This window comes from Beta vulgaris, chromosome 9 (assembly GCF_026745355.1).
Source record: "Beta vulgaris subsp. vulgaris cultivar EL10 chromosome 9, EL10.2, whole genome shotgun sequence".
NCBI lineage: Eukaryota > Viridiplantae > Streptophyta > Magnoliopsida > Caryophyllales > Amaranthaceae > Beta > Beta vulgaris.
This window is the reverse complement of record NC_079210.1, coordinates 15160022-15178642: the sequence shown is the minus strand read 5'-3', so window position 1 is coordinate 15178642 and position 18621 is coordinate 15160022. Positions and strand designations below refer to the sequence as shown.

The 18621-nt window shown below is 36.3% G+C and overlaps 2 protein-coding genes across 3 annotated transcripts; both read right to left on the bottom strand.

Moving 5' to 3' along the window:
* Nucleotides 1-2352: 2352 nt before the first annotated feature.
* LOC104903138 (uncharacterized) lies at nucleotides 2353-7518 on the bottom strand. 2 transcript variants are annotated; one of them, XM_048636179.2, is made up of 2 exons: nucleotides 6830-7518; nucleotides 2353-3848 (listed from the first exon to the last, which is right to left on the bottom strand). In XM_048636179.2, the coding sequence occupies exon 2, from the start codon at nucleotides 3842-3844 to the stop codon at nucleotides 2675-2677; it is 1170 nt and encodes a 389-aa protein (XP_048492136.2). In that variant the 5' UTR covers nucleotides 3845-3848; nucleotides 6830-7518; the 3' UTR covers nucleotides 2353-2674. The 2 variants fall into 2 exon arrangements, with proteins under 2 accessions (XP_048492136.2, XP_048492135.2); XM_048636178.2 differs by having other exon boundaries at nucleotides 6844-7517.
* Nucleotides 7519-14772: 7254 nt separating this feature from the next.
* Nucleotides 14773-15989, bottom strand: LOC125493749 (uncharacterized). Its single transcript, XM_048637260.2, has 2 exons — nucleotides 15370-15989; nucleotides 14773-15178 (listed from the first exon to the last, which is right to left on the bottom strand). The coding sequence occupies exons 1-2, from the start codon at nucleotides 15987-15989 to the stop codon at nucleotides 14773-14775; spliced, it is 1026 nt and encodes a 341-aa protein (XP_048493217.2).
* Nucleotides 15990-18621: the final 2632 nt, after the last annotated feature.

The following is an 18621-nucleotide window of genomic DNA, read 5'->3' as shown; positions in this document are numbered from 1 at the left end:
TTTCAAGAGATATTTTAGAGCAGAATGGTCAGAATACACAATAACATGTGTGCCTAGTAAATAAGGTCTAAACTTCTCTAAAGCAAAAATCACAGCATACATCTCTTTTTCAGTTACAGTATAGTTGCATTGAGCAGAATCAAGTGATTTAGAAGCATAATGGATCACATAGGATTCTTTATCTTTCTTTTGACCTAAAACGGCACCGATAGTCTTATCACTAGCGTCACACATGATTTCAAAGGTAAGGTCCAATCAGGTGGTCGAAGCACGGGTGCTCTAGTTAATCTTTCTTTTAACTCATCAAAAGCCTTTTTACATTCCTCATTAAAATCAAAAGTGGCATCTTTAGCAAGCAAAACACACAAGGGAGATGCAATTTTTGAAAAATTCTTAATAAAGCGTCTATAGAAGCCAGCATGCCCTAAAAATGATCTAACTTCACGAACACATGTAGGATATGGCAATGAACTAATAACATCTATTTTAGCTTTATCAACTTCTAAACCTTTAGCACTTACAATATGTCCAAGTACTACACCTTGTTCTACCATAAAATGACATTTTTCAAAATTCAATACAAGGTGAGTTTCAACACATCTTTGCAAAACACGAGCTAAACCCTGGAGGCATCTATCAAAGGAATCACCAAAAACAGTAAAATCGTCCATAAACACTTCCATATCTTGTTCAATCAAATCAGAGAAAATACTCATCATACAACGCTGAAAAGTTCCAGGGGCATTGCATAGTCCGAAAGGCATTCTCCTGAATGCAAATGACCAAAAGGGCAGGTAAATGTGGTTTTATCGTGATCTTCCGGAGCGATGGGTACTTGAGTATAACCAGAAAACCATCAAGAAAGCAGAAGAATGACTGACCAGCAAGTTTTTCTACATTTGATCAATAAAGGGCAAAGGGAAATGATCTTTTCTAGTAGCTTGATTAAGCTTCCTATAGTCAATGCAGACCCTCCATCCATTTGACACTCTAGTTGGAACAAGCTCTCCTTTAGTATTTTCAACAACAGTTATTCCACTCTTTTTAGGGACCACATGAACAGGACTCACCCACTGAGAATCAGAAATAGGATAAATCACGTCGGCATCTAACCACTTAAGGATTTCCTTTTTAACTACCTCCATCATGGAGGGGTTTAACCTACGTTGAGTTTCTCTAGTGGGTTTAGCATCTTTTTCAAGAAAAATTCTATGCATGCATAAGGTGGGACTAATTCCTTTTATGTCAGCTAAGGTCCATCCTATAGCCTCCTTGTGGTCTTTTAGCACATTTACCAATTTATCTTCTTGAAATTGATTTAGAGCATTGGAGATAATCACAGGTAGAGTTTCATTTTCACCTAAATAAACATATTTTAGATGCGAGGGTAGTGGTTTCAATTCTAATTGAGGTGCTTGAACAATAGAAGGGATTAGTTTAGGTAGACACTGGCATAGAAAGATCAAAATTATCTTTTTTATCATTTTGCGAATCAAGACTTGCTACATCAGACATATCTACTAAAGAAACAGGCATTTCAGTGTCCTTGCTATCAGTAAAATTATCAGTCTCAAACAATTTTTCACACCACAGATCAAAAATTTCTTGAGCCATCCAGTCAAAAGCATCAAAGGAATCAATAGAACTAACATTATTGACATCATTTGGGTATCTCATAGCATCGAATATATTGAACTTAATTATTTCACCATCAAATTCCATCGTCAAATTACCCTGATGAACATCAATTTTAGTCTTAGAAGTTTTCAAGAAAGGTCTTCCCAACAATAAAGGAACATTATCGGTTCTATCACCCATATCAAGAACATAAAAATCAGCCGGAAAAACTAATTCATTTACTTGAACAGTACATCTTCTAACACTCCAATGGGAAATGCATTTGACCTATCAGCTAACTGAATAACCACATCAGTTTTAGACAAATATCCCACATTTAAAGTATCATAGACAGATTTGGGCATCACATTAATCGAAGCTCCTAAATCTAGCATGCATCTTTCAAATTTAGAATTACCAATTTTGCAAGGAATAGAAAACATGCCAGGATCTTTACATTTAGGGGGAAGCTTCTTTTGAATTACAGCTGAAATATTCTCTCCCATACTTACCTTTTCAGAAGGATGAAATTGTCTTTTGTTAGTACAAGTTCCTTAAGAAACTTTTGCATAACGGGGAACCTGTTTATAGCATCAAGTAAAGGAATATTGACTTCAACTTTCTCTAAAAGTCTCAGAATTTCATTGTCAGAAGAGTAGCTTTCTTAGATTTAGCAAATCTGGAAGGGAAAGGGGGTACATCTTTAAAACGAGAAACATCAATTTCTGAATTAAGCTTACCCTTCCTTCCATTCTGTCTTTCATACTCTCAATCTCTCCATTTCCCCTTATATTAAGTTCATCGTCAGGTTTAACTTCTATCTCTCTTTCAATCTCGCGACTCTTTGCCTTAGGTTCACTCAACTCTTTCCCACTCCTAAGGGTCACGGCTTTGGCATTTTCTTTTGGGTTAGGTAGCGGCTGAGATGGTAGTTTAGCTGAGAATTGAGTTTCTAGGTTACTTAGTGAAGTACAAATTTGTCCTATTTGAGTATCTATGTGGTGAAGGTGATTATCAGTTTTCTTTTGATACTCGATTCCATGGTTGTGAACTTGACCTATTGAGTAGTTAATTGCTTCACTAAATCTTCTAATGATGGGCCAGAAGATTGAGGTGGAGGGGTTTGTACACCAAATTGCCTAGGTTGATTAGTTTGTGAAAACTGTGGTCTAGTTCCATACCTAAGATTTGGGTGATCTTTCCAACCTTCATTATAAGTTTGTGAATAAGGATCATATTTTCTTTGATTGGAAAAACCTCCTAAGGCATTAACATCTTCAGTTTTTAAAGTAGGACAAGCATCAGTGGCATGAGAAAACTCAGAACATATACCACATACTCTAGCTCTAGACTCATTTCCAACAACAATTTTAGACACTAAAGTGGTCAAAGTAGCAATTTGTTGAGCATTTTCTTGCAATTGAGATTTAACACCACTTAAGTCAATTTCATTTACCCTTTTAACATCATTTCTAGTGTTATGTTGTTGAGTGTTTTGGGCCATGTTAGCAATTAAATTCCTAGCTTGAGTTGGTGTCTTGTCTACTAATGCACCACCACTAGCAGCATCAATCATACCCCTATCGTTAGGCAACAATCCTTCATAAAAATATTGAATCAATAGTTGATCAGTTATTTGATGTTGTGGACATGAAGCACATAATTTTTTAAAACGTTCCCAATATTCATAAAGTGTTTCTGAATTATGTTGTCTAATTCCACATATTTCCTTTCTTATGGATCCAATACGACTGGCGGGAAAGAATTTTTCCAGAAAAGCTTTTTGTAAGGCGTCCCAAATCGTAATGGAACCAGAAGACATAGTATAAAACCAATCTTTAGCTAAATCATGTAGGGAAAATGGGAAAGCATGCAATCTTACTTGATTTTGTTCAATTCCTTTAGGTTTCATGGTTGAACAAACAACTATAAATTCTTTTAAATGTCTATGAGGATCCTCACCTGCGTTCCCATAAAATTTGGGAAGGAGATTAAGAAAACCTGAGTTCAGCTTCAAAGGTCTTTCCAAGGTTGGAAAAACAATGCAGAGAGGTTCATCATCTAGCTTAGGAGCTCCTAATTCCTTCAAGGTTCTTTCATCACCCATCTCTGAGTCTTCACGTGGTCTGTCTTGAAAGATGTAAAGTAATTTCTCTGAGCTAGCTTCGTTTAGAGTTTCAATAAACAGGTTTATACGCTTAAGTTTGGTTGCCGTATCCAAACTCATGCACCTGAAAATAGAAAGAGAAAGTTTAAGAGTGAAGTTCATGAAATTCAATAATTTAGGTATGACCATTGAATATCCAGAGAAACAAATCATAGCTAAAACCATGTAAGCAGAAATGGATGTCTTCCCCCCACATTTATCATGTGGTCTGCATATCATTATTCGACTTATAAGTATGAACCATGACTCAATGAATTTTTTTTTTCGCATATTTCTTATATCATCTCCTAGGGAACTAATATTGACACAACTACTGGTTTTGCTCATTATGATCTAGAGAAAATGGTATGTAAAGAATCAAATCATCATTAAGACATGAATATAGCATAGCAGGCCAAATATAATGGTCTGGATCATATTGGAGTTGCTTACTTGCTGTGACCTTACTTTATGTAGAAAGTAAGCATCTACAGACTACAACTTTTAGTACTAGCAGTTCAGATTAAAATTATGATAGCAGTATTATTTGAGGTAATGTAGGAAACTAAGTGGAACAAGCTAATATCATGCAAGAAGTTGTATGCGAACATGATATGGACCTGTTATTGTACTACACTATAAGATGCCAACTTAAACTAGCAGACCACAAATTCTACTAATAATTTGAGTTACATGAAAAGATAAACAAAAATTTCAGACTACTAGGTGAGCAGAATACCAGACTAATAACATTGTTGCTAGTCTAACTAAATGGCCTCTATTTTTTTTTTCACAAAGATTCACTCCTCAAACTATATAGTCACAGGAAAGTATAAAGGCAAAACTGATTAGCTAAGCCACGCACAGCAAGATGAACCCATTAGCATTTCTAGTAAAGAAAATCAGAAATCAAATGAGCACTACAGAGAAAATCAGACTATCTAAACTCCTAAGCAATCAGAAACTTAATATTAAGGATGTGTGTGTGAACCTGCTAATGTCTCACTACTTTTAAAACCAATTCAGTTATGCAGGAGGTTGATGGTAACTTGTGGATAGATATATTAATGTCTCAATAAAGAATCATAACAGACAGATACTTTTACTAGTTATACATAATGTCTGCAAGCACTTACCCATGGATCTGAGCAAATGAAAAAATTATAGATAAAGTAATCATGCTATTAGTAATGTAATTATTTTGCCAAGTATTAAAAATATGAATAGTTAAGAACTCTAGTGCTTTGGTATTATAACATATAAAAACTGCATTAGATTTATGATAATAGAAGACAAATGGATAACACTAAGTTCACTTTTCATATAGTCAGCAGTGGAAAAATTCAGCATGCTTATTAAATTAATCAACATAAGTCACCAATGAGAGTATCAAGACTATACATACTAATAACTAATCTATACAATAATATAACCACCTGATAGTTAATTAGATAGTAAGCATGGATCTAACTTTATTTGGAACCATCCACCGTATGAAGAAAGCATACAGGCACATTATATGCAGGATAAATAGCAGATTGAGTGTCAGAGAAGATTATAGCTTGCAAAAATTTGGCCAAGAAACAAGCTGTTAAACTACTACACCCCAATTGATACTATCCATACTTAACGCAACATTGTTTTCAAGTGGATGAGTATAACTAATTAGTGCATCACAAAATAGAATCAGAACACTATATGAAGCAAAATAGAAACTAACAGATGATATTATTATGATATTAAAAAAAAATAAAAAAAAATAAAAGAATAAATAAATAATACATCTGGCCTCAACTAGACATTATATAAAGATAGAGCATACTCAACCAGTCTATTGACCAAATTATCTGGACAAAACAAACACCAAAAAAAATTACCCAAACTATATACTCAGTACAAAGAATAACATATACCACATACTTTAACACAGTAAACAACTTAACTAGTAGTATAAAACAAGAGAAAATACAAGTAGACCTACGAATATACCTAAATCAATCAAAGCTACTACTAAGAATTTTAGAAAAGTATACCCGCCACCTTGATTAACCCAAATAAGAGTCAACAAGAAAGAAATAACTAAACACATAGTATGCAAAAAAGATTAGAAAACATACTACAACCCAAGATCACAAGTACTAAATTTCATTTTAATCAACTAAACTCGACAAAAAGTTAGTATCCCAGTTAAACTTTGAGTATGGAAAGACTATAAACCTCTCCGGCAACGGCGCCAAAATTTGATACGTGTCGTTTACCGCATAAAATTAAAAACCTAACTTAAACCTTCAAAAATATTTATAACTAGTAAAAGGGTAAGAAAGGGTCGATCCCACGAGAAGATTATTATAATTCCTAAACTCAAATATTCAACTAAGTGACAAAAATATATATTTATAAAATCATTTACACTATTTACACTATTCACATATATACGATTAGGGGGTTTCGGTTGTAACAAATACTTAGATTAATTAAACTAAAACTACTACTAGGCTAATAATTACAAGTGATGACACACAACTCTATTATTCCCGATTCGATCATAGAATGTTTAGCCATAATTTAGCTTCTTAACCTTTATAAATGAGACCACTTTAATAGCTAACTTAGCATTTAGATTGGTGAATTATCGCCGCGATCAATTCTTGTCTTACTCACTAAAAATCTAGAATCTTGCTAAGACAAATCCAACCCTAATAAACTTGTTTTATTAGCACAATTCACACACTTAAGAATATTAAGATGAGCTGCTCACTCTTATTAATCTGAAGTCGTCCTCCCTATCCAACTATTAAACGCAGCGCCTAATAGTCATATAGCACAATTTAAGTATCTAAACAACTAATTGCGTCCAATTACAAGTAAAGATATCAAATTTCATTACCAACCAACAATAGTATGAATTGTATAAATACTAAATTAAATAATTAAATTCAATCAACTCAGCGTTAACCAATTAGACTCAAATAATAGAAATATAAGAAACTGAAAGTATGAATAAATTCAGATAAAATCCAGTTCAATCACAAGAACAACTAATTGAAAATAGAAGAGAGAGAAAACTCATGACTGTAGACCCGAATTGATGTAGCCGCTACCCTCAATTCGCCTCCGAACGCAATATTTCTTCAATTCCTATCAACTTGTCGATCTTGGACGAACCCGATTATTTTCTTCACTCTCACGAGCTCTCTCGTATGTGTGCGTATTTTTTTTCTCAGAAAAATGGTGAATTTATATCTAAATGTGTAGAAGATAGAATCAAAAAGATAGAGTTTCATAACTGAAAATCTACTAAACAATTTGTATCTTCGAAATTTTGAGGAGATTAAAATCATATCTTCTCTTTGTTTCTTGCGTGGAATTCGGAAAGTCTTCTGTTGCTTTGGTTTGCTGAGCATATAAATCAGGAGCATGAATTAAAAGATATAGTTTTGTTGCCTTCACGTGACAAACCCACGTGAGCTTAGGCTCACTTATATCTTTTTCTTTTCTTTTCTTTTCTTTTCTTCTTCTTTCTTTTAGTTTTTGTTGTCTTCCTTTAGCAAATCGAGCTTGTAAAATACCTATAATAAAATATAACACTATTTAAGCTAATTATTCAATAAAATATAATATGGACATAAATAAATCACTTATTAATAAAAGTCAACAAATATTATAAAATAACACATAGAAGACAACCATAAGACTAATTTCAGGGGACAAAAATATAGACATATATGCGCTTATCATGCACCCTTGAAGGGGTTTGGTCACATCCAAGAGAAAGTTAAGCCTTACTGATTTATCCCATGCTACTCCATTCGAGTGCACCTCCAATACCTCCCCTAGATTGCTCCCAATTGCAGCGATATGATGCTTTAAACGACTGTCAAGGGTAGGTTATATAGGCGAACCAAAAAGGGATAATGTGTTAGGGCTGTGTCCAAAGGTTGTACTCCCCTCCCAATCTCCTTCATCATCACCAAGTGCTGGTCAAATGTCTAAAACGTCCCACATTTCTAGGCTCTGGTACCAAGTGTAACAGCCCCACATTTCTAAAATGTCATAACTACCTTTATGTGCGTCATGGACACATACTTAATCCAAGTGGAGCTATCATAAGTTGCAGGTGATACTAGGGTTACAACAACCATACTTAAGATAGAGTACTTTATAAACATTATTATTACAAACCACCGATTTATATCCTTAAAAGAAAACCATTCAAAATACTTATACAATTATATATATGTATATTTATATCAAATTACTTTCCAGTGAAAGATGGAGATCGACTAAGGAGCAACACAACAAAAGACTCCACAGAATGGTGTCGACCCACACAACCATGGCAAACTTAAAGAAGTAGTCACCCCACCTCCTTTGATCCTCCTGCAATAATTACAACCCTGCCCCCACCAGGACAGGTTCAAGAACAAATATCAACAACAGTTGAGTACAAAAGTCCACCCCTAAATTCCTTTTTGGTGGCTTGCATTTCATGAAATCCAATCATGTTAAAATAAAATCAATGCATATCACAAATAAAACATTTACCAAATACTGGAATTTCTATTCTTGCGCCAAAGCTTTAGAGTAATAAAAATGTGCATCATGAAGATCACCACTCGAGTCATTCAACTCCCTTAAGTCAAAAGCATTAATATACTTGGGTAAAGCGAACACGAATAGAGAGGGACTCCTACACAAGGAGCCGACTATCTCTAAACTATTGGAGGTCGTCACCCACCGTTTTAAATCTTATGCTTGCAAGCCTTAACTAGGACATGTCCCATTTTTATTATTTGCTGGACTTCACCCACCCAGCGAGGGTTCGGAAGGAGATCACCCATCCTCCAAGGGTTTTATAGTTTATACCTTACTAGGTACCGGTCTTTACTCATTTTCATTTATAGTTTACTTACATTCATAGTTTAAGTATATAATACACCACTACCACACTTAAAAGAACATGTATTCATTCATAAGAGGAGGAGGAGGAATCACACTCATCTTAGTATTATCATTGTTTTAATGTCCTACACTTTGCGTGAAATTTCTCGTTTAATATTTGCAATTGCCCATGTTGATGAGAGATAAAACTTTAGAAAATAGTCAAACCTTGCTGGTTGTGAAAAATATATATATACTTAAGTACTTAGCATGCTCCTTTAAACCTCTTTTACAAAGTTAAACTAGTTTGAACATATAAAACCTTCGTCAGAAATTTCAACATAAAACAGTGAGATTAAAATGGGTCTAACTTTCTGCTCAGGAGTCTAAATTGAGAAATTCCATAACCTATCCTCAAGAGTTTTTCGTTACGAACATTTTATCGTGAAATAGTAAAAGGCTAAAAACCATGTTTCGAGGGTCAAAACTTCATTTTACAGTAGCAGGTCATTTGAAATCCGACAACAATACTCATCAATTTACTACAATCTTAAGGATTTTCTTTAAAGAGAACTTCTTATTAAAATTTGAATGAATAAAAAGGCTTCTAAATCTGTAAAAGAAAGTTATCACTTAGAAAATAAAATACACGCTCTCATTTGTCCACATATTTGCATAATAATACATACTTTTATCAAATCTCAAATTCCACTATATTAGGGCGACTTCCTTAATTCCCCCTTTTGATGGATGAACATCAAGATTATTTATATCTCAAAATGAACCACATGCAAGTATAATCATAGCTCAAAATTTAACATGCATGAACTATTTTCATCAATTTGATCCATAAACATAATTGAGATACCACACATCAAAATTTCACCAAGACTAAAGAGAGTAATAAAAAAGGTATTCTTATGTACCTTAATCTTCTTAATTTATCACTTGGAACTTTCTCCTAAGCTCTTTTACCTCCAAAGACTTCAAAACTCAAGTTCCTACATAGTTTTATTAATGCATGCCATTAATTTCATGAGCTAAGCTTACATCCCAACTTGAAATATACACTTTTACTTCCTTTGAATTTTTCTTACCTTTTTATGAGGATGTTTCTTCAAAATCTTCTTATTCTCCTTCAAAGATCTTCACTCCAGGTCTCCTTTTTCTGCAAAATTTTCATTCAAATACTAAATTAGGGTTCCTTGAAGTAATTTTTCCAAAGAAATGAGCATAAGGAAAGATGAGAAGAAAGGAAAAAGGAGGAGATGAACCTCCTAATCTGGCGTGTTGCATGCAAAGAAAGAGGGGGAGTGGGCAATGTTATTTCAGTCCAATTTAGGGGCTTTGGAAGTTGGGGTGTCAACCTAGGATTGTCTCCTACTCATTTGTAATCCCAATTTTCACTTTTCTCATAAGATTAAATGAGATATCCTCTATTCTATGGGTTGCTGTCCAGCAGCTCCTAATTCACTTGACCATGTGTTTGGGCCCTAAAAACCCCTTCCTAACTCAACCAAAAGACTTACACTAATAGCCCACACATGGTAGAGTATAATACAAGTATTTTTAGAATTTTCTTCCTTGATTCATGGGCCTTATAGTGATGTTATTTCAAAGTCTCAAATCTAAGATAGAACTTGGATTGTTATTTCCCTAGGAACACTACAAGAGGGGGGGTGAATTGTAGGTGTAGAAATAAACGTAACTTTTTGCGGAAATTAAAACTTAAACGAATAAACAAGCTAAAGGAACACAAGGGATTTTTACGAGGAAAACTTCTTGGGCCCAACAAGAAGAAACAACCTCGACCACTAGGGATTTTAAACTCAACACTTTCACTAATTAGGCCAAACAACTCTGTTACAACCTAATTCTAACTCGAGCCACACCTTGAGTTCCTAAACTCAAGTTCCTGGACCACTGTTCCCTTAACAGCAGTTCCTCTCAACTTCACTCGAAGTTTTCTCACACATACAAGCTTCACTCAAAGCCTTTCTCTTACAGAACTTCACTCAAAGTTCCCTTACCCCAAAAACCAAAATACAATTGATCGAAATAAGCTTAGTGGAATTAGAGTAAGAAGGCAAAGAACAAATGGCTATTATGAGAGAATGAAGGCACTGACACTTAATAAGTTAAACTCACTTAATTACTTAGTCAGACACAATTTGGAACTTATCTAGACTTCAATATTTATAGTGTTAATCATGAAGAACGTGGGAGTAATGTTAGAGTACACGTTTTATCCATTTACCCATGATGTTCCTTCCCCTAAGGAACACGTTTTACATCATGTCCCATGATCCCATGAACTATAAATGAACGTGGATAAAATGCAGCCATTACTCCTAAGTAATAGGAGTTCCTTGAGCATTATCCGAAAATCATTTTATTAAAACTCTTTTTATCTTTAAATCTGAATTTCTAATCTTTAAGAAAATAATATCTTTGAAATAAAATCTTTCTAACAACCGGATATTTATTTTCTTATTTTCCGAAAAATAAAATCTTTTCCAAAACAGATTTTCTTTTTAAAACTGATTTTATCATTTGAAATTAGAAATAACTAATTTCCTATAATCTAGGCATGACTTACTCCATTATCATTTTAACCGTTACACTAATTACACGCCTAAGTCTAGTTCCTTTATTTATTCGTTCCTTTAACATATTTGCTAAGTGCCACTTAGTTTGTTCCTTACAAAGAAACAAACGCTCATTCTCAAATATCTGCCACAGTTCCTTACCATTCTTTCTTTGTTCCTTTACATTGGAACTAGAAAATAAAACGCCTAGCTTCTATTATTCTTGATCCAATGCTTGCTCCAGTATCAACATAGAAACTTCTTTACTTAGCCTTTGAAATCCTCTCTTGACTTCTTCATTGACTTCGTATTCTCCCAGTTCCTTGCATTGATACCTTAAACACCATACACTTAAATAATTCATTAGTTCACTACTTAGTTTGTTCCTTTGTTTCTTTGTCATTATCAAAACTAGGGTTCAACATGGATAATTTTCTCTTCTTCATAAATATTAACTTCTAAGTTTTTCATCTAGAGTTCATTTACTCTTTCCATCCTCCTAGGAAAAATTTACTATCCCTTTACCATAGGTAATTGTACACTTTCATTTGCCCTACAATGATCATATGATAATTTTAATTATTATAACATTACGAATATGCACATATGATATTATTGGTGCGCACATGTAGAGTGGTCGAAATGCTTCTTTAAGGTTAAAATTTTTCAAGCTGTTACATGCTACCTTACTTAAGAGAGTTTCGTCCCCGAAACGTAACGATAATATTGAAATCTAACCTTAACTTTCTTCGTGGAATAGTGCAAGATAGCGAGCTTGCATGTCCGCTTCTTTCTCCCAAGTTGCTTCCTCGGTGTTGTGATTCCTCCATAGAATTTTAAGCAATGGTATTGATTTTCCTCTTAGCTCTTTAACTCTTCGATCTAAAATACATACGGGCTGCTCCTCGTAGCTTAAGTTCTCCTCAATATGCAGAGGTTCATGCCTTAATATGTGGGAAGGGTCATAAACATATTTTCGGAGTTGCGAAACATGGAACATGTTGTGCACCCTGGCTAACTCAGGAGGTAGAGCTAGCTCATAAGCTACTTCTCCAACTCTTCTCAGGATCTCATAGGGTTCCTACAAATTTGGGACTTAACTTCCCTTTTATCCCAAATCTCTTTACTCCACGGGTAGAAGAGACTTTTAGAAACACTTTATCTCCTTCCTTGAACTCCAAAGTTTTTCGTCGCGCATCTGCATACTTCTTCTGACGATCCTGAGCGGTTTTCATCTTTTCCTGAATCATTCGAATTTGTGCCATGGTTTCTTGGATCATTTCTGGTCCCACAATCGCCCCTTCCCATAGTCATCCCAACATATAGGTGTTCGGCATCAGCGTCCATATAAGGCTTCATATGGGGCCATATCAATAGTAGCTTGATAGCTATTGTTATACGAGAATTCGACAAGCGCCAACCGGTCCTCCCAAGATCCTTGGAACTCCATTACACAAGCTCTAAGCATGTCTTCAAGTACTTGAATGGTCCTCTCAGTCTGACCATCTGAGCTGGATGAAACGATGTGCTGAATTTAACTTTGAACCAAATGCCTCCTTCTCTCCAAAATATTACGAGTATCCCTATCCGATATTATGGTCCTCGGTACCCCGTGAAGACGAACTATTTTTCTCACATATGTCTCGGCCATTTGCTTCATACTCCACGTGCTTTTCATAGCGATAAACCGACTAGTTTTTGTGAGCCGATCAATAGTTACCCATATTGAATCATTCCCTTTTCTTGATCTAGGTAGGCCAACGACAAAGTCCATGGAGACCGACTCCCACTTCCATTCAGGTACTGGCAACGGTTGAAGAGGGTCTGCTACCTTACCTCGATCAAATTTTACCTTCTGACATGTTAAACATTTGGAGACAAATCTAGAAGCATCTCTCTTGAGTCCCCTCTACCAAAAATACTCCTTGAGATTACGGACTAACTTGTCCCTCCCCGGGTGAACCGAGTAAGGACCACTATGAGCCTCCTCTAAGATCTTTTCCTTCAAAGCTGGATCCTCGGGAACACACCATCGCCCATTTAATCTTATGCTCCTATCTTCGCCCCGGTGGAATTCGGAAGGTTCCCCCCTCCCAATCTTGGCCCGTATCTCCACTAGAAACTCATCTCGGCCCTGTTTATCTCGGATTTCATCAAACAAGGATGATTGCGCAGTTAACACATTCAGTGACTCTTGCGGAACTCCCCTCTTGACAACGTTCAGATTCATCCTTTGAAATTCCTCATATAATTCATGGGGTAAACTTAACAAGGAATTTACTACTCTTCTGGGCCTGCAACTCAAGGCATCTGCCACCCTATTTGCTTTACCAGGATGATACTGAATCTCTATGTCGTAATCTTTCATTAATTCTAGCCATCTCCGCTGCCTCATGTTGAGTTCCTTTTGAGTGAAAATATATTTCAAACTTTTATGATCCGTGAATATCTTGCAAGGAACCCCATAAAGATAATGTCTCCACAATTTTAGCGCAAACACCACTGCTGCCAATTCCAAATCATGCACAGGGTAGTTCTTTTCGTGTGGCCTCAATTGTCGGGATGCATATGCTATGACCTTTCCATTCTTCATGAGTACACAACCCAATCCTTCCAATGATGCGTCACTATAAACTTCGTATGGTTCTCTGCTATCAGGTAGGGTCACAGGTGCACTCGTCAGACGCCGCTTTAGCTCTTGAAAAGCTTCTTCACATTTCGGTGTCCATTGGAACTTGACATTCTTCCGAATCAGACTGGTTATGGGCAAAGCTATGCGGGAGAAATTTTCAACAAACCTTCTATAATAAGTTGCTAATCCCATGAAACTACGGACCTCAGTTACATAGGTGGGTGCTGGCCATTCCATAATCGCCTTGATCTTCTCAGGGTCCACGGTAATTCCTCTCTTAGACATTACATGGCCCAGAAACATGACTTGATCCAACCAAAACTCACATTTGCTAAACTTTGCGTAAAGTTTTTCCCTTCGTAAGATCCTTAGAACAATCCTCAAGTGTTCTTCGTGTTCAGAAGGACTCTTCGAATATACCAAAATATCATCAAGGAAAACTACCACAAACTGGTCCAGGTATGGCTTTAAATATCTTTGCATTAAATCCATAAAGGTTGCTGGGGCATTAGTTAACCCGAATGGCATCACTACAAACTCATAATGTCCATACCTAGTCCTAAATGCGGTCTTGGGTATATCTTCCTCCACAATTCTCATCTGATGGTATCCCAACCTGAGATCTATTTTTGAAAACACTTCCGCTCCCCTAAGCTGATCAAATAAGTCATCAATTCGGGGTAAGGGGTACCTATTCTTAATGGTAAGCTTATTTATCTCACGGTAGTCAATACATAGTCTCATGGTCCCATCCTTTTTCCTAACAAACAATACAGGTGCCCCCCAAGGTGATGCGCTGGGCCTTATATAGCCTTTTCAAAGCAATTCTTCAAGCTGGGTTTTTAACTCGGCCATTTCTGCCGGGGCCATACGATACGGGGCCCTAGATATAGGTGTTACTCCTGGCATTAAGACATTAAGTCTATATGAAAATCTACAACTCTGTGAGGGGGTAATCCAAGCAACTCGTCAGGAAATACATCACAAAAATCCTTAACTACCGATATGTTCTCTGGTTTCATCACAACTTTAGTGGTGTCCACCACTTGACACAGGTACCCGACGTTCTCCCTTTTTAACTCCTTCATCATCTTTAGAGCAGATACTATTTGTACCTTAGGTCTCACTTTAACCCCTTCATATCTTACTTGAGTTCCTAAGGCTGTTGTAAGTTGGATGGTCCGCCTAGTACACTCTATCACTGCCATATGATCCCTCAACCAATCCATTCCTAATATTACATCATAGATCCCTAGTTCAAACTGAACTAATTTTGCTATGAACTCTTTCTCGGAAATTCTAACAGGGCAATTCCTATACATAATGTCACACAAGGACTTGGGTTCCATCCAGAACACCTATCAATAAATTTATTATGGATGGGGAAGGAACATTTTTTAATTTTTTAATAAATGAAACAAAGATGAATGAATTAGTAGCTCCAGAGTCAAACAACACATGAGCATTTACAGAGCATACGGGAAAGGTGCCAGAAATAACATTACCTCCAGTTGTAGGATTCTTTAGATTCCTTGGGAGCTTTCAGACATAGAGAATATGCCCGGGGTTTTCCCAGATTTCCCCGATTTCCTTGATTGAATCCCGCATTCCTACCTTGGAAACCCTGAGGGTTTACCCCTGCTCGATTGTACCCAACAAATCCAGTTTGCCTCCCGGAGCCTTCACCAGTTCCGGACCTCTGAGGACAATCTCTAAACCTGTGACCCGGCTTCTTGCATCCAAAACAGACTTCCTTTCCCTCACAGCTCTTTCCCCAGTGATCCTTTCCGCACTTAAAACAAGCTTTGCCCCTTTTTGGTGCCTTTTGCTGACTTTCACCTCTTTGTTGTTGTTTTGAGCCACTCCTTGCTCGTTCATTTCCTCCATCATTCGCTTTACCTCCATTCTTCCTCCTATTTGACTCTTCCTGTTTTTTATCAATCCGCTCCTGCTCTAGTGCCCCATCATATAACTCTTGATAGTTGGTGTAGTACCCCACCCTCTTCCGATACTTGAAATTTAACCCTTCGAAAAAGCGGGACATTTTAAATTTCTCCGAGCTGACTAGTTCTGGGGAAAAACGGGACAACTCCATACATTTTGCAGTGTATTCCACCACAGTCATCTTCCCTTGTTGGAGATATAAAAACTCACTCTCTTTCTTCTTCTGTAGAGCTGGGGGATAAAACCTTTGACGTATGGTTTCCAAGAATTTGCCCCAAGTGTAGTCTGATTGTTGGAAATTTTGCTTGATAGTCCTCCACTATATCTCAGCCGGCCCTTCTAGGTAGAATGAAGCCAACTTAACTTTCATGTGCTCAGGACAACTTATGATCTCTAATAGCTTTTTCATGTACGCTATCCAATCCTCAAACTTAACCGGATCTGGCTCCCCATCATAAGTTCTTGGCTTGTGGGATGATAACCTCTTATAAAATTTTCCTTCTTCATCACTAGACTTTTGACCTTGGGCTTCCAATATGGCCAATAACCGAGCATTCATGCTCTCCATCTGACGCAGCCATCCCTCCATTGTGGAGCTCGATTCCCTAGCATTGTCGGCCTCTTGAACGAGAGGAATTTTGCTTTCTCTTAACATGCTCTTACATGATGCCTTACCTTATTTAATTCAAAGAATATTACTAAGTTAGGTTATTTAAATTATAACTAGACCATAGTAATTCCCACCTCATCTAGAATAATCATACTAGTCATCATGCTAACAAATAAACACACACACAAAAGCTATAGCAACGCACTACTATGACGTTGACCATAGCAATCCAAATAGTCATAAAAACAATGTCTTAATCACATAAAATAAAGTAGAATAAGAATAATCTTCTTCTTCCATAGCCCTTTTTACGGGACTTTCCTTCTCCCTTTAATTCAATAATTCCGCTCTCCTACTAATCCAGTTCTAGAGGGTCATTATAGTAACCATTATCAGTGGTACTAATGCTAGGTTCCTCGGGTACATAGTCAGGATCCCAAATATTAGCGTTGCTAACCGACCCTGCACTACTACCATTAAGGGATACACTCACACTAGGTGGGGTCCTCCTAGAGGTACCAGCGGTAGCCTGCCTCCTACTATCATCCCTTACAACTCTTGTCTCTTTTGCTTCTTCTCGGGCTCCCAACCGCTCATAGAACTTCCACCAAAACTCCCCAATATATCCTCAATCATTCCCCTTTCTCTAATCCTTGTGTCTATTTTCCTCATATCTCTTAATACCTCGTCCACTGACATCTTCCATCTAATGGCCTCTTTTGCAACCCCTTCGGGGCCTATCCCTCCTCCCAGGATCCCCACATTTGCTACATACAAGAATAAGAGCCTCCAATACGCCCTCCTAAATGATTCCTATGGTTCACACTCGGGCAAGGTCTTAATCAAGGCATAAGCTTGGATTTCCGGCCTTGAATACTGGTTGTTATCCCCTCTTCCATAGACCGCATTCCAATAAACAATCTTCCCAAGTACGCAGTTAGCATTATCCATCGCATCTTCCCAGGTAGCGTTTCTCGGCCTATGGGTATCAGGTTCCTGCATAAAGGGTCCACGTGATCCTTGGCCTCTCTGATTCCTGGAACTCATCTACACCATACATCAACAAACATAATATCCGTTATTTCACATCAAACCGTTAATCCTTAATAATGACATTTGATTTCGCATAGAGTATCCATATATATATATATATATATATATATTATATATATATATATTTATATATATAATATCCATAACAATATTAAAGTATCTCCCCACCTCAAAGTTTCCTTTATTATGAATTATAAACCCAACACACCTTTTTCCCTTTTATATGCACCCACATAATCACAAGAAGACAACATATGCACTCATACACATAAATTACACATATTATAATTAAAATAGGTTGTAATTAACAAAAACTTCTCACGTAATAATGTGAAAATATATATATATATATATATATATATATATATATATATATATATATATATATATATATATATATATATATATATATAAGACCCTTTTTTAAAAATAAAAAAAAACAAACCTAGGCTCTGGTACCAAGTGTAACAGCCCCACATTTCTAAAACGTCATAACTACCTTTACGAGTGTCATGGACACGTACTTAATCCAAGTGGAGCTATCACAAGTTGCAGGTGATACTAGGGTTACAACAACCATACTTAAGATAGAGTACTTTATAAACATTATTATTACAAACCACCGATTTATATCCTTAAAGGAAAACCATTCAAAATACTTATACAATTATATATATGTATATTTATATCAAATTACTTTCCAGTGAAAGATGGAGATTGACTAAGGAGCAACACAACAAAAGACTCCACAGAATGGTGTCGACCCACACAACCATGGCAAACTTAAAGAAGTAGTCACCCCACCTCCTTTGATCCTCCTGCAATAATTACAACCCTGCCCCCACCAGGACAGGTTCAAGAACAAATATCAACAACAGTTGAGTACAAAAGTCCACCCTTAAATTCCTTTTTGGTGGCTTGCATTTCATGAAATCCAATCATGTTAAAATAAAATCAATGCATATCACAAATAAAACATTTACCAAATACTGGAATTTCTATTCTTGTGCCAAAGCTTTAGAGTAATAAAAATGTGCATCATGAAGATCACCACTCGAGTCATTCAACTCCCTTAAGTCAAAAGCATTAATATATTTGGGTAAAGCGAACACAAATAGAGAGGGACTCCTACACAAGGAGCCGACTATCT